A 24,614-nucleotide genomic window follows, 5' to 3' on the forward strand; every position below is an offset into this window, starting at 1 on the left:
TAACTTAGACAAAATCTAATATTGTTTTCTAATATGCAAAGTGAATTTTTTTTTCATTCAAGATGCACGATGAAATATATTTGTTATACATTCAAATTACAAGTTACAATGTTCATTAGAAAAAGATGTCAACCCGACTCGGTTATCCGACTCAACTTTTTTCTTCAATTTTTCAATCCAACCCAATCAAAGAAAAAGTTTAACCCAATCCGATGGGTTGGATAATCCGGATGGTTGGGTTATTGATTTTTTAAAACACTCCTAATAAATATGACATATAGCCTATATTCAACATATTTCCACTCTTGTGCTACACTGGGCTTAAAGCTGGGCTTATTAATTTGTTCGAAAGGTTTGGGCTTACATTATTGGGCTTTTCTTTTTCTTCATTATTTGGTCATTTGGGTAAAAAATTAGAAATGGTCCTTTTTATATATGGCAGTTCCTAAAACCCAAACCCTAAAATATTTCCCCACGTCTCTCGCACCATTGAAGGAGAGAAACTCTTTGCTCTGGTCTTGCTCCCCATTCTCTCGCTGCCATTGAAGGAGAGAAACACTTCGTCTCTCTCCCATGACGTCCACGTATCTTCTCTATGAATCTGCTTCTGGCTATGCTCTGTTTCATGCCCATGGCCTTGACGAAATTGGTCAGAACACCGAAGCTGTTAGGAGCTCTGTTTCCGACCTCAACCGCTTCGGCAAGGTCGTGAAGCTTGCTGCTTTTCACCCCTTTGAGTCGGCTCTCGATGCTCTCAAACAGTGCAACTCTGTCTCCGAAGGTAATCTATTGATTTTCAGCTATTTCATTGAGTTGTTACTTTTTTAGGGGTTATCTTTGTTTTTTCTACAGTTATAGTATGTATTGGAGTTTATGGTGGTAGTGTTTGAGCTCATTCTGAATTGTTGTTGGAAGGAGCGTTTCTTATTTACGCAACTGTACTGAAAGGAAAATAGCTTTTTCGCTTCTGTCTTGTTAATTTTGTTGTGTTTGGTGGATTGTTGTACGCCATATTTAAAGCTTTGCCTCTGCTGTGTAAGGGTTTTTGCAACTCGCATTTTTGGGTTTCAAACAACGTTGTACATGTTGGATGGGATGATTGTGAAAATAATACTTTTTTATGCATTAGTGATCAACCTAAGCTCGTTTTTGAATGAATGCTGACTTGCTATATCAATCATAAGCATGTTAGTTTGAATCGTTTCCTGGAACTAATCCTAAAATTTGAACTTTCTGATGAATAATCTACTGACAAAATGGCAGGGCTTATGACCGATGAGTTGAGGAGTTTTCTGGAAATTAACCTTCCAAAAGCTAAGGAAGGTAAAAAGGCTAAGTTCGTTTTGGGACTAGCTGAACCCAAAATTGGGTCAAACATCTTTGAAGAGACTAAAATCCCATGTCAAAGCAACGAGTTTGTTCTGGAGCTTCTTCGTGGTGTGCGTCTTCACTTTGACAAATTTATCAAAGATCTCAAGGTTTGCCTGCTTCACTGCTCCTCTTATTTAACTTTGACTTCTAGTAGTACTGAAGTTTTCTCACATACGTTTCACTATGGCAAATTACTTTCATCTATCTAACCATTTATTTTTACTTACAGCAAGGAGATTTGGAGAAGGCTCAACTTGGTCTGGGACACAGTTATAGTAGAGCGAAAGTGAAGTTCAATGTTAACCGTGTCGATAACATGGTTATTCAAGCCATCTTTCTTCTTGACACTTTGGACAAAGACATTAATTCCTTCTCCATGAGAGTCAGGTATTTGATAAAACAAAATTCTAATTTTTGACAATGATTTACGATTTGGAAGAATTTGTTTACCACCTTTACCTCTCTTGGGATGAGGACTGTGGATGCTACTATGTTAGTATTTTAAAGTTTGTTTCTTTACAAACCATGAATGTTATTTGTTAATTATTTCATGTTTACTTTTATGATACAGAGAGTGGTACTCATGGCATTTCCCTGAGTTGGTGAAGATTGTCGGTGACAATTATCTTTATGCCAAACTTGCTAAATACATTCAAGACAAGTCGAAGTTGGCTGAAGATAAAATCCCCAGCTTGACAGACATAATTGGCGATGAAGATAAAGCAAAGGAGATTGTTGAAGCAGCCAAGGCCTCCATGGGTACATTGTTGGCTTAATTTTATTTTTGAATTGTATACTCTTATCCCGTTATCTGATTTGGTAACTGACTGTTACAGGTCAGGATTTGTCTGATATCGACTTGATTAATGTCCAGCAATTTGCACAGAGGGTGATGGATCTTTCTGATTACAGGAAGAAACTTTATGATTATCTAGTTACTAAAATGAACGATATTGCTCCCAATTTGGCCTCTTTGATTGGTGAAGTTGTTGGGGCCCGTTTAATTTCTCATGCTGGTAGTCTCACAAATTTGGCCAAGTGCCCTTCTTCCACTCTTCAGATTCTTGGTGCTGAGAAAGCACTCTTCAGGTTTGCAACTGATTTAGTTGAAATAATGGTGTATTACTTCTCTGATCCTTGCATTAATTCATGAGATCTTTCATTCATTCTGAATTATGAAAACATTACTTCTGCTTAAGACCAAATTGCAACGTTTCAAATTAGAAATGCTGACCTTCAAACTTATATATGTAGCCAAGCCACATAATTCTTCAATTCTATTTTGAAGTTCAAACTGTTATTACCGCTTGATATTTGCTTGATAAATAACCGGTCCAATACATTGCCTTTTTTTTCCTATTCAGGGCTTTGAAAACAAAAGGAAACACTCCTAAATATGGTCTGATCTTTCATTCTTCTTTCATTGGGCGAGCATCTGCGCGCAACAAAGGCCGAATGGCACGTTATCTTGCAAACAAATGCTCTATTGCAACACGTATCGATTGCTTTGCAGGTAGTCATTGACATACTTGTGCAGTTTTCTGTACAATACAATCAACTCTTTGTACAATAAGTAATAGCTACCACTAGGCACCAGTTACTGGTTCTGATTTATATTTTTGTGTTGTCATTCAGAGAGCAGTACCACAACCTTTGGAGAGAAACTTCGTGAGCAAGTTGAAGAGCGGCTTGACTTTTATGACAAGGGCATAGCACCACGTAAAAACATAGATGTTATGAAAGCTGCAATTGAAAGTGCTGATAACAAAGGTATGTGAAATGTGGCCGTGGTGGCCATTCACCTTAAAAAAATGTGTCAGCTTTTGTTTCAAAGACCTCTACTGTGGCTCAATCATGTTTTTTCGTGCTTTAAAGTTTTCCTTAAATTTATTTCTATTTCTGTTTCTGGAAGATGTGCAGTAGTTATAGGGAATATTTCCAGTCCTATGAGAGTAGTTGCTTTTATAAACCATTCTCCAATGTCCGTGGATCTCACATCCCATTGTATGGAAGGAGTTTCCATTACTCCCTTCCACCAGAAATTTATATTTGCCTCCTATTTTATTTCTGGTTTTTGCTTTTGGCTGATGTTTTGACCATCTGACTATTGTAAAAAAATTGGCGCAGCAACTGATATGGACGTAGAAGAAGTGCCAAGCGAAGCTTCAGGGAAGAAAAGCAAGAAAAAGAAATCGAAGTCTAATGCTAACGGTGAGGTTGAAGACAGGCCAAGTGCTACTGCAAACGGTGATGTCACAGAGGATACAAAATCAGAAAAGAAGAAAAAGAAGGAGAAGCGAAAGATGGAAAGGGAAACAGAGGAACAGCAGCAGGCTTCAGAAATCATAAATGGCGAGGAAGAAGCAGGCAAGAAGAAAAAGAAAAAGAAGAGCAAGGATGAAAACAAGGATGATCAAGTTGCTGCTGAAGACGGTAAGAAGAAGAAGAAGAAAAAGTCGAAAAGTGAAGATGCCGAATGAATTGTGGAACCACAGTAGTAAAACATGAGGAGACAGATGGTTATTCAATAGGTAGACATGGTTTTGTTGCCATAACATTGTAGCTGTAGAAATGCCCCGTTGTGGCTTTTTTGGTCTCCGATCTCTATAATTTTTGTCCGTCCAACAGCAAAACTTGTGCCAATATGCTTATGTTGCCGTGTTGTCTTATAGTCTGAATGACTTAACTCTAATTTTGTTGGAAGTGTTTTTTATAATTTAAAGATTATCGTAGATGAAGTTCCTCTCATTTTGTTCCAAGCACCTGCTTTGGAGTCTAAAATTTTGCCCTTTTCACATTATCTGTTGACTTGGATACTTTAATTATTTGTTAAATCTTACTTTAACTTTCAAGTCTGTGTTAGAAAAAATTCTAAATTCTTAAAGCAACTAAAATATTGTATTCAAATGAGGGTAGAGGAGCACATTCAGTAATTAAAGTTGGACTTCAAAATACATATTCTAATTTAAACACAAGCTTATGTCTTTATAATCAAACTTAGTAACCACGGAGAAACTAAACAATGAGGTTATAATCAAACTTAGTAACCATGGAGAAACTAAACAATGAGGTTATAATCAAACTTAGTAACCATGGAGAAACTAAACAATGAGGTTTCTATAGTTGATTAAAACTTCATCTATATTGAATAACAGTGGATTACCAACACAATCAACTTTTACACTTTATATGTCGTGATAATTTAAATTAATAATAGTGTAAATGAGGTTTATAGTTTGATTTTTATCTTCTAAATTATAGACATCAGTAATCCTAACCCTAAAGAAAGGATTACGCTTCTCCTAATAAAAAAGAAAAGAAGAGAAAAAAAGAGAGAAGAGGACAAGGTCATTTTCTTTAAAAAAAGTAAAAGGGCAGAAATGGAATGGGGAGTTGAAGAGGACAAGAAGGTCATTTGAAAAGAAAAAAAAAAAGGGCAGAAATGGAATGGGGGGAGTTGGAGTATATGAAAAACTCCGTTGGTACCATGAAAGTCGCTGTTGAAGTTTCAAAAGTGTTCGGAGGTTTCGAACAAAGAAATAATAGTTGAAGTTCTTAAATCTCGTAAACCTCATTGGAGCCGAAGAAGAAGACCATACAACCATGGCTAGTAGTTCTGGATCAGCCAGCTTAGAAGATGTTCCCTCCATTCATCTCATGACCGAGCTTCTCCGTCGCATGAAATGCGCTTCAAAACCCGACAAGCACCTCATTCTCATTGGTAATTTTTTTTTTGTTATTTCTATCTGCATTTTCATGTGCAGCATCAGGGATTTGCCATTGGTTTTCGTTTCATTTTCTGGTCTTTTCTACTGGGTAGAATAGAATTCCGTCTTAGATCCGCAAATTCCAGCTCTTTGTGATGTGTTCACGTGGTTTCTCTTTCGGTGATCTGAAACATTCGTGTTTTGCTTGAGATTTTTCTCTTGATTTGGTGTTACGCAGCGATCTGCGTTTCGTTCGTCAAGTGCTCCTGCTATTGTTTAAAAAGAAAAATTAGATCCGAGGTGAATTTGCTATGGTCTTACAGAGGTTTATGATTATCCATGATTTCTGCATTATACTTACTCCAGCTCTCGCTACATAATTCCGTGGATTTACTTGTTCACAAACGTTCTGGTGTCTTAGCTCACTTGTTCCTGACATCATAGTGCTCAAGCTGAATATTTTCATGAATTCAAACGAGTTCACCATGTTTCATTCACCATGGTGCGCTGTAGATGAACAATAAGTTAGAGTGAAGGAGAAAAAATAAATGTAGACTATGTCTGCTTGTTATTTCAATATTTTAATTCTCATTTCACTGCTCCTGCCATTTTGTCTGTCTAGCTTTCTATAGCCATGGTATCATCGAGATCTCATGGATTTTAGTCGTACGTTCCTAATTAAGATTCTTTTTGTTCTACAGGTCCACCTGGATCAGGAAAAGGTACCCAATCTCCAATTATCAAGGATGAATACTGCTTGTGTCACTTGGCTACTGGTGATATGTTAAGAGCTGCTGTTGCTGCAAAAACTCCACTTGGTGTTAAGGCTAAGGAGGCCATGGACAAGGTTTTTATTTATTTATTTTATACGTCGTTACCTCACACAGTTTTGCATTGCATGTTGCCTTCTTTCTTGCTAATATCTTTTTTACTTTCAGGGTGAACTTGTGTCTGATGATTTGGTTGTTGGCATCATTGATGAGGCAGTTAAGAAGCCTTCATGTCAGAAAGGTTTCATTCTTGATGGATTTCCTAGAACCGTGGTCCAAGCACAGAAGGTTTACTTATTTTTGTTTTTTGTACTTTTCACAGTGAAGTGGTTTTTGAATAATTCTACTCACTCATTTTCCTAACTGCAGCTGGATGAGATGCTAGAAAAGCAGGGTGCTAAAATTGATAAGGTGCTTAATTTTTCCATTGACGATGCAATCTTGGAGGAAAGGATTACTGGACGATGGATACACCCATCCAGCGGGAGGTCTTATCACACCAAATTTGCTCCTCCAAAGGTTGCTGGCATTGATGATGTAAGAAAGCTAACCTTGCTTAACCTTATCCTCTTTCTGGTTTGATAACATTTTGTTTTTGATAACTGAAATTTTCTTTTGAGAAATGTAATATGTGATACTTTTGTAGTTTAACTATGGATAAGCACCGGGTACTCAATTGCCTGCCTATAAAGAGAAACAGTCGTTTCTCAAGCTTAACTTTTTAGTACGAATTTAGTTAGAGCACACCCTCTGTTTCTCAATTTTTTGCATAAGAAACAATTTCATCGATGGTATGAAATTACAAGAGGGAGAGACTGGGACCCCAATAGGGATAGTTACCAAAGATCTCACCAATTAGATATTTCATGAACCATCAACAATTTGTTACTGAATTCCGTTGTCGGACTTGAAGGTTACGGGAGAACCTCTGATTCAACGTAAGGATGATACTGCAGCAGTTCTCAAATCTCGGCTGGAGGCTTTCCACAAGAAAACAAAGCCAGTATGATCGCTATGCAAAATCCTTTTCTTAGCAAATTTATGGTGGCACAAATCTCTTATACGGCAAGTTTGTGATGCAAATGAAATTTGTTTGTGCTTGTAGGTGGTTGATTACTATTCCAAGAAGAAAATTGTGGTAGATCTTCAAGCAGAGAAGCCTCCCAAAGATGTAACAGAAGAGATTCAGAAAGTGCTCTCATCCTAGAAATGGGCATCTTACAATAATTCAACAATGGATGAAACCTTTTCAATTTTTACAGAAACCATTGGAAAATTTAACATTCAATTGATATTGTATTGTCAAATCTGCTGACTTTGTGAGTTAACCTCATTTGAACAAAAGATACACATTGGTCTTCAACTTTTCATTACAAATTGTACTAATTCTATAAAATAAGAATAATTATCTTATAGAACAATGAAATTTATATTATCAGTGCTCATTTCCATGCGGATTCTTTCGCTATTGAAATTCTATGTTCTTTTGGAATCTCTATTGAACAAGTTGGCAAACAAAAGATCATCTTCTTGGCCCCATTGAAATTTTATAGCTTTTGAACCAGTGCCTTTCAATCTCATTGGCAACTTTTTGTCCACGTATATCTTTTTATATTTTCCTTTAAATCATACAACTTTTTGAATAAAAAAATTTAAATAGGCATATAAAGACCCTATAACAATGACGTTATTGAATGGAATAATAAATTATTAAAGCAATTAATTTATATAATTTGTGTCGTTGATGCTTAGGTGTTCATGAATATGGGAAAGAAGAGGATGATATCAATATATACCATCAAACATTTGGATTATATCCATTTAAATCCTAACTGATTAATTATTGTATCATTCCAAACATACCGTAATTCGATGATGAAATTTGCACTGGATATATGTGTTTGAAAAAAAATTATATTTCATTCAAAGCCAAATAGACTTTAAAAAAAATTATAAATCTAATTGAATCCTTGTTTCTTTACATATATCAAATACATAGCGTTCAACGAACACCATGAATTAAGAAAATGCACAACTTATATTATACGAATGAAACTGATAACTTAACTTGAATGATGGACATTTTGGTTAGTTACAAGGTGTGATCCATTTCTATACAAGTGGGAAATTTTCTCGTCAAGGAAACCAACAGACGAGAGCCAAAAAACACAGATCTTTCAGGCTGCTGCTATCGAAGTGTTGAGGGCAAAAATCAAGGGGTCATCATACTACTGATTGTGGGAAGAAGGGTCGGCCTCGTATCGAAACTGATATGGACATTTTAGATTTTGAGCTACACATTTGGTTATGTTATCCATGGGGCTAAAAGACTAAAAGAAAGAACCAAATGAATATACATTGTATATGCCTTCAAGCGGCTTTTCTCGAGTTCAACTTCCTGAATGTTGCTCCGAAGCTGTGTTGCATGCCTGCACCATGTGACATTGCAATAATTTAGTAACGAATGAGAATAAATTACTTAATTTTCAATCTCCAATTTATGAGTAACATCAGTAATAGATTAACTTCTGTGGTTCATCTTTCTTCCTTGGCTTGAAAGCAAACATTTTCGCCAGCAGGGATTTACCAATTTTGACAATCGTGGAATAGTAAACTCCACCGCAATTTTCTTTTTTAATCACTATTAATCAAATTTATCTTTATGGACTCTCGATATATCGAAATCACTATTCATGCATTCAATTACTGTGATGGTGGGATATCCTTGCTTTTCAGAATCTTGGGTCCACACATTTTATACCATATTACGACCCATTTTATACCATATTACACATTGGTCCTTACTCTCAATATGCCCTAATTTCATAAATAAAATAGAACAATGGCCAGAACAGGTAATTTAATCACAAAATGAAGTCCTGATCAATATACAAATAACTAAACGGAAAGAAAAAAATTAAAACTTAAATTGATAGGAGTTCCCCAAAGAGGAACCCCTCCAAAAATAGGCGTATGCTGCTATGAGCGGCGAGCACACGGTATTCTTTAGTAAAAGGCGAAAGAATAGTTCGCTTTGTGCTCACCGCACAGCTCCGTGCCTTACAATCCTTCATGGATTCTATTTTTATAGCTGTTTGTACACTGGACATTTATTAAAGTATCGATGTGGGACAGTTACCATAGACACTCACACCTCAGCTGGGTTCCCTTCTGCAGCTAAATAAACTACACCTATCCCATGGCCATGGATTCAAAATATATGTGCTGAAATATATCTAGATTCGATTACATTAATAGTACCAAGTTAGAAAATAACCCAGACCAAAGATATTGTTATCCTCCATCTGTTTTTCCCCCCCTTTTTTTGTGGGCAAGGAGAATGAATGTAGTTCTTCAACTAACACAAATTGCGGTGTTTGTTAAGGAGATTTTGAAGATGAGTTTAAAGGTATTGATAGATTGAAATAAAGGGGGTTGTACCGTATTTAAAGAGATTTTGTACCATATGCTCGTCTAAGGGATTCCTCCAAAGCTGTACATGGCCTCCATGACACTCTTAAATATTCCACTAATTAGCTATGTGAATCTGATTTCAGGATAAGCAACTTCTACGGTTGTGCTGAAATATTTGAAGTTAGTGATCAAGAAGATACTGGAAGACCATGGGGCACCATAATCTAAATGCTTGACCATAGAAAAGGAAATACTTCCGAGTTGTTTCCACATTGAACAACATGAAGAACTGTGTTGCAAAACTTATAATCAATGAATCAAAGATCCTTACAAAAGAAGAACGTGAAGTCCATAAGAGCAAATATCACATAGTTCTCTCAGTAGGATGCTGACATTCAAGCTTTTATACCCACATCCATGCTCCTTTCTACCTGGCCAGTTTAATTTTACACCCAATCAAGTAAAATTCTCGCAAATGACAAATGTCTCACTTAAACCCTCTTTATAACCTATCGTAGTACGATATCTCATTTTTAAGGGCAGCGGCCATACCTTCTATGGCTCTTAGAGCAAAGCTTAGGTCAGATCCAAGCTAAAACCTTAGTACTCAACACGTCAGATATTAAACAGGTTCGATATTTGGACCAAACTAAGAAACAGCAATCTACCAAATTGAAGCCAACAACTACAAGACGACAGCTGAACAACAGTGGAAAAATATCATTAATAGTTTGACTATCCATATAGGGACTTCTCCGAAGAGAAACCCCTCCAAAAATAGGCGTATGCCGCTATAAGCGGCGAGCACACGGTATTCTTTAGTAAAAGGCGAAAGAATAGTTCGCTCTGTGCTCACCGCACGGCTCCGTGATTTGACATGGGCCTCAGATTCGCATTTTATAGCAATTCCGATCTTGTGGCATATGTTATTCTTTTCGATGTGGGAAAGTTCGGTAGTTCACTCACAGCTTTTACTAAGTTCCCTCCTTTCATATTGGAACCGACAATGGAAATTTCACTTGAATGATTGATTTGGAAGAGTTTACTTTTAAACGAATAATGATAATAATATAAATGGAGGAAAAATATATTTGAATATCATTATTGATGATTTTTTTGTGTCTTGAGAATAGTCATTAATAATTGTGTTCATATATATATATAATAGATTTGTTTACTTGATATTAAATATTTATGAAATTTCTTCACAATTTCAAATTGAATCTGTGTGTCATTTAGTGGGTGGCTAAAAAAAATTTGTCAAAATCAATGGTAGCAAGAGACTAGTTCATTTATTCTTCAATCTAAAAGAGTTGGTATCACCCATGTCAAATTAACCCGTAAGTTGACACTAAACGATTGGCAAGAGCATTTGGCTGTAGCAATTTCATTTTACTTCCTAATTAAATTCAATTGCATGCATTACGAACAAGATATCAGATAGTGTGTTACCATTTATAAGAACAGAATACAAGTTAGTTTTATAATTATTAATATGTTTGTAATTTTTTTTTAAAAGATAAGTTTAAAGCTATATATGTTCAATCCTCCTTGCATTTATTCATCTCTATGTAATAAGAGCTCATGTTAAAAAGAGATCTCCATTTTTGGGTTTTCAAAATTCTGTAATAACAACCTGATAATCAAAAGCAAATATTGTTAGATGTGAAAACAACATTTGCTCAAAACTATTTGTGGAGAACTCGTACTATGTTATTGATGTTTCATGTTGCAATCTAATGACAATCAAACAGTGACTCAGAAACATAACCATGGTAATGGTATACATGAGTAACTTAACTTGTGCTAACAACTAGGTGGCAGGTACCCTTCTGTTGGTTTATTGGAAAATTTTGAAAACGGAGAGGAATACTGTCCTACATATCGACTGTGAGCTTCTGGTCGAGACTAGAGAACTCTTCATAATAGGCCTTAAAATGCTCATAGGAGTAATTGACATCATCTGTAGCACACATTTCCCGAATACTGTGCATTGATAGCTGTGGTGCTCCAACATCTACTGTTCGTATACCTACACCACTGGCAAGAATGGGGCCGATGGTTGAACCACAACTCATGTCATTGCGGACCACAAAATCCTGCAAGTTGTAGTGACCGTTATTATTATTAGCGAAGGATTTTCATATTATGATCTTATTTTCCTACCAAAATGCAAGATTGCGTATAACTTCCTACTGCAAAGACAAAATGTTATACTTTGGAACTTCTTAAAAATTTGTGGAGAGGTCCAGAATATACAAGGTAGAATAAGAACACTATTACTCCTAGAAGCTTCCAGTTTTCTTTCTGCTTGAAGTTCCCAAACGTGGTTCCAACTTTACTAATTATGTCCTAAGTTTTTTGAAAAACACTTCTTTTCTTAATTCAATCCAAAGAGCTCTACGACTGTTTGGTGCCATCAATGAGCAAAACGTGGAAATCTATAGCAGACCTGAACAGGAAGGTTATGATTCACAGCCAATTCCCTGAATATGAACGATGTGACTGCATTGGTTGCATATCGCTGATTTGCATTGTTCTTGATAACCAATCCTCCATGCAACTTGGGCTGATGATTTTCTTCATGCTTATCCTGAGATGAAAATTTTATATTACCACTATAAACAGCACAACCTACTGAAAAGGACACAACCAAATGGGATGACATACCATATAATTAGGATGTAATGCATGTGCCATGTCAGCCGAGACAAGGAAACTTCTCTGGATAGCTTTCTCAACCAGCTGAAGATCCAGAACGATGAAAGAAGGTCACAAGTCAAGTCAAATTGGTTGTGAACACAAGCAAAGTCATATTAGTGATCATCATATAAGACCAAACAAGTAATTGCCAAATTCTCGTTAGAGAAGCATCTTTCTAATCTAGATTCTGCACATATTTTTACATGGTTAATCCAATCAGAACGCCAAAAGTTACAAATTGTCAGTTGGCACAGATTCCCCCTCACCTTTTCTACAGAAACTATGAGCAGGAATTCAATTGATGCACTATGCAAAATAATGTTTAAATTACATGTATGGCAATCCAATTGTTAGTTATAACACAACTCGTTCTCATTGAAATATTCCTCAGAACCCCTTTACATCGTTGTGGTAAATATTAAACAAAAGGAAACCAGAAAAAGAAAATGGGAGCATGAGCACGCTTTGAACACGCTCACCAAGCTAGAGCCACAAATAAAGTTAGCTTTCTAGTGACAAAATGATTATCATGGAACCACTCCCTATTGCTTCTACAAATCATAAGAAAACAGCTGCTTCTTCGATCATTAATCAATTAACTGAGGATTCAAGATGGAAGGATAAAGTGGTGAAAGTAAATTAACACATATGGAAATTAATTCTATGGTGCAGTACTCACTACTCAGTATTGCTACAATCATCTTCAAACAAAGAATCGGGAAAATATTAAAGGAGAAGTGAATACCGAAGAGTCAGAGCTGAAGGAGTTTGTAATTCGTGATAAAGCATTAAGCATTACTGGGGAACCAGCTCCCTGGGCTGAATTAGATCCAACTTCTTCATGGTCGAACAAGGCCGCCATTCTAACACCAGGCTCATTCTCAAGGCTAGTTTCAGAAGATGTACTGTCAATCAATGCCTGATTTGTGACCATTGAAACAAAAGTGTACGGAATTAATAATGTCCAACAGAAAATCTGTAAAAATAATTCTAAATAATATGTGGTTTCAGTGGATTAATTTGGCTGCCAAGTGATGATTTAATCAGGCACTTGACCTTCCAGGTACGTTAACAAAGCCTCTGTCATATTACAAACCTTCAAAGAGCAAAACGACATGCATAAATTATCAAGCCTTCCAGAGAAAATGAATTCTTTCTGTGCACCACCAACCAGACTAGGTTGTGTGTCACAAGCTTGCAATTCAAAATCACAAATGTCATCTGGTTCACAGTTGAGTTGATCGGCAAGTAGCTACAGGAGACAAGACAATCAAAATCAAAATAAACACGGAGCAAATGTAGAAACAAAAAAAGGTAATATCTTCTCTGCCGAAGCAGGTACTTTCATCATTGTTTACAAATTAGTCCACCAAAATCAAAATGAATGAAGCCTAATAAACCAAATTGCTCTTCACTGTTCAACTGAAAACAGAAGTCTTCGGTTCCTATGTGTACCTGTAATAGAAGCGTGTGATGCTTTGAGCTATTGGGACTTGACTTAGGATCTGTTTTCTCTCCATCATTTTGTACATCATTCTTGGTAACAGCTTTGTTCAACTCCCCCTGTGAACATACATTTATCAGTGAGCAAGATAAACTTATGGATGAAAAGCCAGACAGAATATTTGATACAAAAATTTTCATACCAAAATTATATAAAAGGCCTCTCATCCGTAGTCAAAGAAAAAATAAAAATAAATCACCTTAATACTTGTTGCCAAAACTGGGAGAAGATGACTCTGTGTGTTCACCTTAAACCCATCTGTGCCCCTTTTCACAAGAAAAAAAACATATGGATACTGTAATGATAGAAACTATAGGAGAAGCAACCTCACGTAATCAGAATTTAGTTTCACTATAACAAGTAAATGACACAAGATGGATGATAATCTCAATTAATTAGGAAAACCTGTCCAAGTGAATTGCTAGTGTCGGAATTCTCATTATGGGATCCTCAACTCGTACAAGGCGATGAATATATGACAATGAACCACTGTTTTTTTCCTTTATAATCACCCTTCCTGCAATTGTTAAGTCACGATCAAACCATGTGTGCCACAACCCACCCCCATACGTTTGAACACCAACTTCCAGATATCCTCCTTTTGTTACCTGCACAAGATTAAGTTGAACTAAGTAGGAGGGTGGTTCAGATCAAATAGTAGGTAAAACTTATTAAATGTCATTTACTGTGGGGAGTACTATATAATTCTTTTTTAGAAAAGAATGAAAACGATCAAATACCTTGGACACCGGTTTCAGTTTCACACAAGGGCTGTCAGTATGAGCACCAATAATATGAAATCCATTCCCAGCAACATATCTAAAGAAGACACATTATTAAAAATCGGCAATAAAAAGATGAAAAACAGAATCAAATGTGAATTGATATAGAGCAAATTTTTCCTCTACTTAAAAGAGTGTTTTGTGTTTGCACCAGCAAAATCCAATAGATAGATCAATATTCATAAAACTATGAAAACAAGTAAGGAATTGCTAAAGAGATGTTTATTGTGCTCACCCCATAGTGTCCACAAAAAAAGCACGAAGTTTAGTAAACAATCTACCTAATAAGATGAAGCCCTCCCCATTTCTACAGTTGTAGTTAGAAATACTAATTGAAATTTGTTTTTATATATTTCCAAGAATCAAAAGGGAATCCGACTCAAAACTAAGAGCAAGAACTTGATAGCCATACTTTTTGCCGATCGCAAAAGCAACAATGGTTGAATGGTTTCTGGTAAAGAAGTACTTCTTCCCGGCTTCTAATTTCCAGTCCGCTTTTTCAGATACTTGTTCATATCCAACGCTTATCAAACGCTTCTTTGCCTCCTCTAGATCATATAGCAAAGTTAAGAATAACTATATCTTGTATCAAAATGAAAATTCAAGATCTAGATTATCGTGAAACTGCAACGAAGTAATTAAATAAAATTTCCCTTTAACATAGTCAACACCACTGCAAACAACGAGCTAAACAATTGCAATTTCAAATCCGTATGATCTTATTCGTCAATAACAGAAACAAAGAACAGGACGTTGAGAAGGCGTGTAAGAAGTGTCTCAGCAGGCCAAAAACAATGACAGACAATACTCTTTGCGTGCTCGAAGCAACAAAGAAGATCAAGTGGGAGTTACCGACGGCATGGAAAGCAGTTGGGGAAGCGTTCAAGAACTGGAGAAAATCAGTCACAACAGCATTATTTTTACATTTGGCATCATTCGTTGCCGCCATGTCTGAAATCGTGACTCGAGAGCTCCACTTCCTACACTTCTGTTGGTTCCGATGAGTATGAGAGAAGGCACCGAAGGACATTATAGATTATCCCATGGCCGATAACAAGTACGTTCTGTTGGGCTTGTATTCATTATGGGCCTGTGGCCCATTAAAGTCAAGCCCCATGGAATCCTCCTTCAGTACCATTCTCCATTGAGCTGAAAGCATCTCTTTTAAGCAACATTCTTTTCCACTATTACAAACTCTTTCGGAAAGTTACTTTAGATACAATTGTATAGTTGATAATTCATCCATTGACTTATGATTTTATTGATATAATGTCTTGACAGCAGTTAATGAAATTGCTTACAGCAGAAAAAGGCAATACATAATGATAACCATGACAATGGTTTCTATGGATGGTAGGCTTAAATTCCTGACCCTTATTCTAATATGGAGATACCCAAGATTATTATTGGGAATTTATTGAGAAGATGAGAAAGAAGGTTCTAAATATCAGCCGGGATGGCATCAAGACTTGAGAACTCTTCGAAGTAAGCCTTGAAATGCTGATAGGAGTAATCAACATCATCAGTACCACACACTTCTCGAGCACTGTGCATCGATAGCTGTGGCGCTCCCACGTCTACGGTTCGTATACCCAACCCGCTTGCAAGGATGGGGCCAATGGTCGTGCCACAAGCCATGTCATTGCGGACCACAAATTCCTGCAAGGTTTAACTTTGTCATAAGTTTTTTTTCCACAATGCATAATCTTATTTCATATCCAAGAGTTGCACATTACTTATAACTGCTAGATTCTTACATAGTTAAGCCCTTGCATTTTCAAGTGTTTCTTAGTCACTCTACAAGCATTTTTTACTTGTTTCAAAAGCACTTTCGTTTTGATCAAACATAGCCTAAATTTCCTTTCGAAACAGAACGGTCATTGTCAATTTGAGGATAGTTCTTGATTAAGACTCGTGCTTTTGAGTAAGAGGTTAGATCTTCAAGTCCTCACCTCTAAATGTTGGGTTGAACTTAAAGAAACAAAGGGTCCTAAGGTTCATCACACTAAACATAAGGGATCTTGTATCCTTTCTTCCTACTTCCATTATTGTATTAGTGCAACTATTTGATGCCATAGTGACAACAACAAGGAAATATAACATACCTGGACAGGAAGGTTATGTTTTATAGCTAACTCCCGAAATAAGGCTGCAGTAACTGCATTGGTTGCGTATTTATTACTTGCGTTGTTCTTGATGACCAGTCCTCCATGAAACTTAGGCCTATGGTTTTCTTCATACTTTTCCTGAGATGGGAATTAGACATAACCACATTAAACACTGTCATTCAAGAGAGAACCCAACCAAAATGTGATTCCATACCATATAATTAGGATGTAGTGCATGAGCCATGTCAGCAGAGACCAGGTAACTTTTCTGGATAGCTTTTTCAACCAGCTGTGAAGAAACCGTAGTGATTAAAGTTCTCAAATCAAATGTATAGTATTGAGTTTGAAATGGCTCTCTAAGTGAATAAAAACACTGGAAGATAAAAGTTGAGTCATATAAGAGATCATCTAAAGCAAACAAGCTTTTGTCAAGTTACGGTGTAGTACTTTTATGATATAGTATTATAATTGAACAAAACTTTAGAGGCCTAGAACCACAAATGAACCATCATCATCCCCACTAATCTTAAAAGTGTAAGCAATATTTATATGTTTAATTTTTAAAATAAAAAGACAATGGTAATCAATTTGGGTCTTAGCAGATGAGTTGTGGTAAAAATTTAATTATATCAATAAAAAGGAAAAGAGAAGTGTAAGGAAAAGTTGAATACCGAAGGATATGTGCTGAAGGAAGTCGTAATTCGTGATAAAGCATTAAGCATTGTTGGAGAGTCAGCCCCTTGGTATGAATTAGATCCAACCTCCTCATTGTCAAACAAAGCCACCATTCTGACACCAGGCTCATCCTCAAGGCTACTATCTGAAGATGTACTGTCAATGAGTGCCTGTATAAAACCATTCAAATAAACATATGTCTGTTTGAGTTAGAATGAATGATATGAAATTAAGAATCTTCTGTGAAGGTAAGGAGATATGTGCCATATGGTTTATGGAAATTAATCTAACGACCAAGAGATGACTCAGAGCCTATTTAAAATGCCTTTTAAAGTGTTCCAAAACTCCATTTTTTCTTAAAAACACTTCAATCCTTTCGACAAAATACAAAATTTTAGTGTTTAAAGAAGATTTGGCAAAATACAAACCTTCAAAGAGCAAAATGTCATGCATAAATTGTCCAGTCTTCCAGAAAATACGAATTCTCGCATAGCTCCACCAATCACACTTGGTTGAGCATCACATACTTGCAAGTCAAAATCAAATATGTCATCTGGATCACAGCCAAGTTGCTCCGCAAGTAGCTATATCAAACAGGTAAAATTCATGATTTCCATGAAGCAAACTTTCAGTTTTATTTTGAAATCAATCCATCAAACTTCAAATGAGTCCAAGGCTAATAAATCAAATTAAACTAGTATGGTGCTATTTATCTTACTTGTAATAGAAGCGAGTGATGCTTTGCACTAGTAGGAGTTGACTTGTGCTCTGTTTTCTCTCTGTCAATTTGTGCATCGTTTTTTGAAACAACTTTATTCAGTTCTCCCTGTGAGCAGTCATTAATTAGGGAGAAAAGATAATCTTAAACGTACACGGGATGAAAGGGCACAAAGACTATTTGCCACACAAAAAAAAAACCTCAAAACATAAGCCATAAATCCTATACATGATATGCACATCATCTGTCTCCTGCTATAAAAAAAATGTTGTATCTGTACTAATCATTATTGATTAAGGGCGAGTCTTGGTTCGTCCCATTTGGTTTGTCCCAATTGGTTATGGCCTCACTCAACTTGACCATGATGCTCATCTTAGTTATTGATAAGGTCAATAGAGCCTCCTACATTCTACAACATTCGATTTTTTATCATTTCAAGAGTCATCCCAAACTCACCCTTAAAACATAGAGGCAACGAGTGGAACCAAACAAATAAACAAAGAATAGTGTGTCATTTGTATATAAGCAAATCACCTTAATAGTTGTTGCCAAAATAGGGAGAAGTTGGGTCTCTGTATTCACCGCAAATGCAACTGCATCCCTTTGAACAAGAAAAACAGAAACATAGAAACATTTATAATGAACGATAAAGCAAGCTACCAAAAACTATTCCAAACATATCTCAGCCTCACATTAAACACAGAATCAAGAAAATGGGGATATTAATCTAAGTTCGGTTGAAAAACCTGTCCAAGTGAATTGCTAGTGTGGGTATTCTCAATATGGGCTCCAGAATTCGAACAAGACGATGATCATATGACACAGAACCATTACTTTCTTCCCTTAAAAGCACCCTTCCTGCAAGTGTTAAGTCTCGATCAAACCATGTGTGCCATAACCCACCCCCATAAATTTGAACCCCAACTTCCAGAAATCCACCCTTTGTAATCTGCACAAGATTTGAGTATCTTTGAAGGTCATCAAGAAAACTAAGAAGAAAAAAACACACTAAAGATTTACCTTGCTTATAGGCTTCAACTTTAAACAAGGGCTATCAGTATGTGCACCAACAATATGAAATGCATTACCAGCTACAAATCTAAAAGAAGAGTAGAAAATTACTTCATCAGCATTCCTAAAACTAAAACTATAATCAAACAGATATTTGGTAACAATACTAAAAAGATAACAGTTCACTTGTTTCTTAAAAACACCTCATGGGCATTCGAATTGAAACTACTGGGAATGTGAAATTGAGAAACATACTTTTTACCAATTGCAAAAGCAAGAATAGCTGAATGATTTCTGGTGAAGAAGTACTTCTTGCCAGCTTCTAATTTCCAATCCTCCGTTTCAGAGAGTTGTTCGTATCCCACACTTACCAGACGCTTCTTTGCCTCCTCTGTCAAAATTTTGACAGTACCAAATTTTTACAATTTGTGGGATTCCAAACTCTATAACTTTTGTTATTTTTACAGGTAAAAAGTTATGAAAATGAACATGTCTCAATTGTCAACATTTGTAAATGAGTATATATCTATAGTAACAAGCTATGGCCATTTTGTGGGTGATATTTAGCTTCATGAATGCATGTAACATTTTGGTCATTGATTACCATTATTGAAAGGGTTTAGATTGTATTTGAATGTGGAAAGTTTGTTCCCTTGAAGAGATAGAAATAAACAAAAACAAAAAAGTCACATTCATGGCTATGTTCCAAAGTAATATTTAAGTAAGATAGCTGACAACCACACCAACAAGCCAATTCAACTACGTATTTAGATATTTAGCCAAATGAGAGCTAAATTAACATTTAAAGCCACAAAAAGACAAAAAAAAATTATAAAAATTATAAATTATATGTATTTGTCTCATTAAGTTCAAAACATTCATTTTGTTGTTGAATAATTTTAAATTAATCAATCTAAAACTCGACTTTAATTACTTAAAATCATCTCAACAGCAAAAGAGTAAAGTTTACACATTTAAATGTAGTTTTCATATTGTCGAAAGTGATTTTAACATATTTCGAAAAGATCTAAAAGTGATTTCAATCCTTCTGTTTCATAATCATTGTCACCACACATAAAATCACTCATGTTATTTTTTAAATAACTATAAAACATAATTTTTAATTTTTTAAAACTAATTTTCACCGTACAAAAGTGATAAAAATTCAATGAAAAAAAGAAGACCTACTACTATCAACATTAAATATATTCCTGTAACTTTATGAACTGACTAAGATTAATTTTCACGATTTAAGCATCACTTCCAAATCATACAAAGGAAGGGAAAAATAATAGAAGAGAGAAAAATAAGTTACCAACTGCATGGAAAGCTGTAGGGGAAGCATTCAAGAAGTCGATAAAATCAGAGACTACAGAGTTGGTTTCACCATTTGCCTTAGCCATATTTATGCAATGTTTGATAATGGCTATGAGCTGCTTGCTTCCACTTCATCATTCTATACATTGATATACACAACGAGGAAATGGACCACGCGTAGCGCATGGGATAATGATTTTATAAAACGAAAGCTACATTATCGGTCCATAGATGCCGTAGGTATATCAATGGATAAACATCAAACCAAAAATTCCTCAATTAAACTAAACACATGGCCACATTGGATTAAAAATATCACATGCTCATATTTTTATGCCGTCCGTACCAATAATCAACTTTGGTCCTTCTTCCTTTTTTATGTGCATAAAGCTAAAAGTACTTCTTGGCTAAATCATTTTTTTTTCTATAATTTTTTATAGTTCACACACATATATACACACACCCAAACTTATGTTTAATAACTAGGAAAATTCAAATCACAAAAATATTTAAAAGAAAACCACACGTGACTTTTTTTTTTTTTTGCATATTGCAAATATTACAAAATTAGTGATATCGTCATACGGTAATTATAGGGTTATTAAACGATAATCATATGGTTATCGACTTTTAAATTCGATACTTTTGCAATTTATAAAATGTAGTGACATGAGTCCTGTTATCATAAATTTTTTTGTTATTTTTGTAAGTCTCCATATATATATATATATATATATATATAATAGAAATTGGTGTTACAATATGCAAACCATGGTAAGGGCAAATGTATATAAAGGTTGAAGAGTAAAAAATATAATTTCCCTCTTTTGACATTTTGTTGATAATGATATTAAGTAAACAAAACCAAAGATATTTTTTAGATCACTTATATTCCACGACAACTTGTGTAGGGACCATGCATATTTTTTGGAACAATGAGTGAAATACACAAACGTGTGATACATGTCAATTATAGTTGAACTTTTTGTTTAATGACTTTAAATTATACAATGAACTGAAAACATCTCAATCGTATTTCAAATGGACAACCTATATTGTTTACTGATTTGTTTCACTTATAAATCTAGTCTATCGACTTTAAATTTTATATCTACTTCATCTATCGATTTTTAAAATTTTAAACTAATTTAAAATCTAATTTATGGCTTTTCAATTTTTAAATTTTTTGCACTCTAAATTTTGGCTAAATTCATTTAAGTGGCGTAGAATTTGTTTATAGTGTTGCAACTAAGAGAGTATCATATACTCTCTTTTTTTTCATTTTTCTTCCTAAATATGTTAGTGTATCTCACATTAATGTCAATATTTACTTTTTATTTCTAAAAGCAATATATTGACGTGACAAACAATAAATTTTATTTTTAGTACTATGACCTATCGGATGGATATGACTTAACTCTTACTCTAAGCTCTTGATTGGTTGGTTGATAAATGAATCATTTTTTTAATTATTATTTTGAAATATATGAATAATGCTTTTTTGTCAAATGTGAATATGTCTCATGCAAAGGATAAACCAAGCTGAACTACCTAAAACATGCATTGGTGACTTGATGAGAAAAGGTTTGGTGGACACCTGTCCCTTTTTCGGTTTTATTTGGTGCCATTTTTAGTAATTTATAATAGACATTTTTAAATGTAGAAAAATAAATCAAAATATTTACATAATATAACAAAAAAAAATTTACATTTGATCAATAAAAAAACACTAATAATTCATCTAACGTACATAAATATCGATAAGTTTATGAGTGTTTATGATGGAAGAAATTTAAAATTGGATGAAATTTAAAATTCACTTAATTTTGTATATATTTTGTCATTTCCAACAATTTATCATACTTTATCTCTTATAAATACATCTAATGTAAGCTCTTTTAATTTTAGTTTGCAGAATTTCCCACCAAACTCGCAAGCATTAAGCATCAACTTATCGCAAGCTCCGCCAAACAGCCTCACCAAAAACCAACCTACTCGTCCTCGGCCTTCTCATCTCCACCATCGCCCCCTCCCCCCTCAGCCATTCCTACTTCCAGCCTCCATCTTCACGATTCCAATCCCTGCCGTGCTTCCACAATCTAGAGACTAGAACACCTTGCTTAAGATATTCTTCCATTTTACTCTGTTCCTAACCTTCAATGGACGAAATTCCGTCGTAATCGATTGCAATTTCAACGAACTTTCCTACTCAAGTAAGTGCGCAATCCTTCGTCAGATCAAAGTTTATCGCATAGGGAAAAGTGGATGACGACGATGGAAAATATTAAGAAATCGCTTTCGTACCTTACTTTTTTTCCTGTTTTTTAATACATTATTGACTGAATCTCATAGGTTTTCCTATTTCTTCGGATTCTTTAATTCTCTGCAATTTGTATATGATTCTCATTCGTAGCTGCTGGTAAAGCAAGAAATTCCAAGGCGCGGCTTAATTCGATGCCTTCATTCCGCGCGTTCCTCAACAGCCCCGTTGGCCCTAAAACAACTCATTTTTGGGGACCTGTTGCCAACTTTGGTTTCGTTGCTGCTGTATGTAATCCAAAATTTCAATTACAATATCATTCTCCAAGTCTTGATGATTTCTTGATTTTTGCATTTTTCATGTTCTTCTCTGCTTGTGGTGTAATCTGTAATTTGAAATCCGTAATCAATCAATCGCAGGGGCTTGCAGATGTGAAAAAACCTGCCGACATGATTTCTGGGAGAATGACGGGAGGTTGAAACCATTTTTCATTCTTGATAGAATTTGAATCCAAAGAAAGGTTGATGATTTGCAACGATTGATTGTTTGGTAATATATTTTGCAGTTCTCTGCGTCTATTCGTTGTTATGCATGAGATTTGGGTATATGGTTCGACCTCGAAACTATTTGCTTATGGGATGTCATGCTGCAAATGAATCTGTTCAGCTCTATCTTCTCTCTCGTTGGGCGTTGGGGCAGAGGAAGACTGTAGATTACAGCAACGAGTAGCTTCAATGGCGATGGTATGAATATATGAGATGCTATTAATGCTGTTTCGAATCCCTATTGATACTTGCTTTTGGGGTTTGATTTAGTAACTAAAGATGACACACACACACATCTACTTGGTGACTTCAATGTCGTAATTTCCCTTTGCTTCATCCTTTTCGATCAATCTGATAGCTACCTATGCTTACTTTAGATTCTTTTTCACTTAATTAATCTCAAATTTGATCGATATAATTGTGAGAAGATGCGAAATTGGTCTTAGAATAAGTCAGTATTTAGAATACATGTTCCAAAGGGGTACACAATATGGTTTAATTTTTTAGCTAAGGAAGTATTTCGAATGTATTTCAAAAGCAAAATATAGTTTTTTTTGTTGTGAATGTATGAATTCTCAAATTGAGGGTCAAGTGTTAGTAATCATAATTCTAATTATGTTTCTGCCTCCCGAGTTGGTTTGTAGAGTTTTCAAATACGTGATTTTAATATAAAGAAGTATTCAATTAAGACTAGGTGTGTTTTCTTGTAAATGAAATTATTACAAATACTACTCAAAACTTTCTCAAATAATGTAAGGAAGTGGTTTTCGAAATTCTACGAAAACGAAACAAAAGAATATGTAGTAAAATTTTTAGTTCGATCACAGTCGAATCTTAATGTTACTCGTGACAATTTTTCATTTTTCTTTTAAGTAGGGTTTTTTTAAGGATCTCCTCGAAGTGGAAAAAAATTAATGTAGACTTACTTCGCATAATTTGTTTTAAATTTTAATTGATATGTTCGTAAGAAGATTCAAACATGGTCTAGATAGGTCAATATGGGTGGACATAATTTGTTGTAAATTTTAATTAATATAATTGTGAGATGATTCAAACACGGTCTAAGTAGGTCAATGCGATGTTTAGCATATCATTCTTTTTTTAAAAGATCGAAGAATATGGTATTAGTAGGCGATAGCTAATGAAGTATTTTGAATATATTCCAAAAGCAAAATTATGACTTTAGCCTAATGTTAGATCCTGTTTGATGAATCTTCAAATGTTAAATAAAAGCTACGGATCAATACTAACGTCAACTATACAAGTCCAAAAGTTATAAAGGGCACAATTAGTGGCAAATCCAGGAAACTTATTGATGGGGGGCTTCGATTTGAACTCTAGTTGAAAAGAGGATTGACAAACATAGTTACCACTAAACTATCTACAAATATTAAACATCAATTGGTTAAACTTGAGAGGGGGGCTCGAGCCCCCGGGCCTATACTAAATTTGCCGGTGGGCACAATTCATTGTGAGAATTCCAAAATTTTTTTGGATTGAGCGTTTTGGACCCAATTTGTGATACTTAGATTTATTTTCTTCCCACCTTTTTAATTCAAGTCACTTTCATATACCGTTTTAACACTTCAATTTTACTAGCATTCCAATAAAATGTTTTTAAAGAAAGTATTAGGCAAATGGCTAAGTAGATCTTTTATGGAGGGAGACTTATTAAGGATCCTAATCAAAGTGGAAAAAAGTGGTGGTATTTTCTTTAAGGAATAATAAT

At 35.1% G+C, this 24,614-nt stretch overlaps 5 protein-coding genes and 2 non-coding genes across 8 annotated transcripts; 3 read left to right on the top strand and 4 right to left on the bottom strand.

Moving 5' to 3' along the window:
• The first annotated feature begins 445 nt into the window (after nt 1-445).
• Nucleotides 446-4,130, top strand: LOC101216223 (nucleolar protein 56). Its single transcript, XM_004138009.3, has 8 exons — nt 446-781; nt 1,264-1,478; nt 1,601-1,758; nt 1,943-2,130; nt 2,208-2,460; nt 2,736-2,884; nt 3,007-3,141; nt 3,499-4,130. The coding sequence occupies exons 1-8, from the start codon at nt 574-576 to the stop codon at nt 3,849-3,851; spliced, it is 1,659 nt and encodes a 552-aa protein (XP_004138057.1). The 5' UTR covers nt 446-573; the 3' UTR covers nt 3,852-4,130.
• A 664-nt stretch (nt 4,131-4,794) lies between these two features.
• On the top strand, nt 4,795-7,301 carry LOC101216714 (adenylate kinase 4). The gene is made up of 6 exons (XM_004138011.3): nt 4,795-5,092; nt 5,780-5,925; nt 6,017-6,136; nt 6,218-6,385; nt 6,762-6,851; nt 6,954-7,301. The coding sequence occupies exons 1-6, from the start codon at nt 4,975-4,977 to the stop codon at nt 7,053-7,055; spliced, it is 744 nt and encodes a 247-aa protein (XP_004138059.1). The 5' UTR covers nt 4,795-4,974; the 3' UTR covers nt 7,056-7,301.
• A 1,484-nt stretch (nt 7,302-8,785) lies between these two features.
• LOC116401836 lies at nt 8,786-8,901 on the bottom strand. The gene has a single exon (XR_004214241.1). It is a non-coding gene; the product is annotated as a U5 spliceosomal RNA (small nuclear RNA).
• A 1,110-nt stretch (nt 8,902-10,011) lies between these two features.
• On the bottom strand, nt 10,012-10,127 carry LOC116401837. Its single transcript, XR_004214242.1, has one exon. It is a non-coding gene; the product is annotated as a U5 spliceosomal RNA (small nuclear RNA).
• An 812-nt stretch (nt 10,128-10,939) lies between these two features.
• LOC101216468 (probable aspartyl aminopeptidase) lies at nt 10,940-15,315 on the bottom strand. The gene is made up of 11 exons (XM_004138010.3): nt 15,104-15,315; nt 14,664-14,799; nt 14,210-14,288; nt 13,875-14,077; nt 13,669-13,735; nt 13,421-13,528; nt 13,062-13,217; nt 12,711-12,884; nt 11,933-12,007; nt 11,715-11,855; nt 10,940-11,361 (listed from the first exon to the last, which is right to left on the bottom strand). Exons 1-11 carry the CDS (start codon nt 15,279-15,281, stop codon nt 11,140-11,142), a joined length of 1,539 nt encoding a protein of 512 aa, XP_004138058.2. The 5' UTR covers nt 15,282-15,315; the 3' UTR covers nt 10,940-11,139.
• LOC101216946 (probable aspartyl aminopeptidase) lies at nt 14,721-20,237 on the bottom strand. The gene is made up of 12 exons (XM_031885247.1): nt 20,079-20,237; nt 19,019-19,154; nt 18,773-18,851; nt 18,499-18,701; nt 18,287-18,353; nt 17,753-17,860; nt 17,463-17,618; nt 17,031-17,204; nt 16,574-16,648; nt 16,357-16,497; nt 15,104-15,910; nt 14,721-14,799 (listed from the first exon to the last, which is right to left on the bottom strand). Exons 1-11 carry the CDS (start codon nt 20,164-20,166, stop codon nt 15,692-15,694), a joined length of 1,446 nt encoding a protein of 481 aa, XP_031741107.1. The 5' UTR covers nt 20,167-20,237; the 3' UTR covers nt 14,721-14,799; nt 15,104-15,691.
• Nucleotides 20,238-21,973: 1,736 nt separating this feature from the next.
• Nucleotides 21,974-23,300, top strand: LOC101217186 (mitochondrial pyruvate carrier 1). Of its 2 annotated transcripts, none has more exons than XM_031880916.1 (4): nt 21,974-22,293; nt 22,433-22,627; nt 22,760-22,814; nt 22,906-23,300. In XM_031880916.1, the coding sequence occupies exons 2-4, from the start codon at nt 22,535-22,537 to the stop codon at nt 23,067-23,069; spliced, it is 312 nt and encodes a 103-aa protein (XP_031736776.1). In that variant the 5' UTR covers nt 21,974-22,293; nt 22,433-22,534; the 3' UTR covers nt 23,070-23,300. The 2 variants fall into 2 exon arrangements, with proteins under 2 accessions (XP_031736776.1, XP_004138061.1); XM_004138013.3 differs by having other exon boundaries at nt 21,976-22,293; nt 22,494-22,627.
• Nucleotides 23,301-24,614: the final 1,314 nt, after the last annotated feature.

This window comes from Cucumis sativus, chromosome 1, assembly GCF_000004075.3.
Source record: "Cucumis sativus cultivar 9930 chromosome 1, Cucumber_9930_V3, whole genome shotgun sequence".
Taxonomy (NCBI): Eukaryota; Viridiplantae; Streptophyta; class Magnoliopsida; order Cucurbitales; family Cucurbitaceae; genus Cucumis; species Cucumis sativus.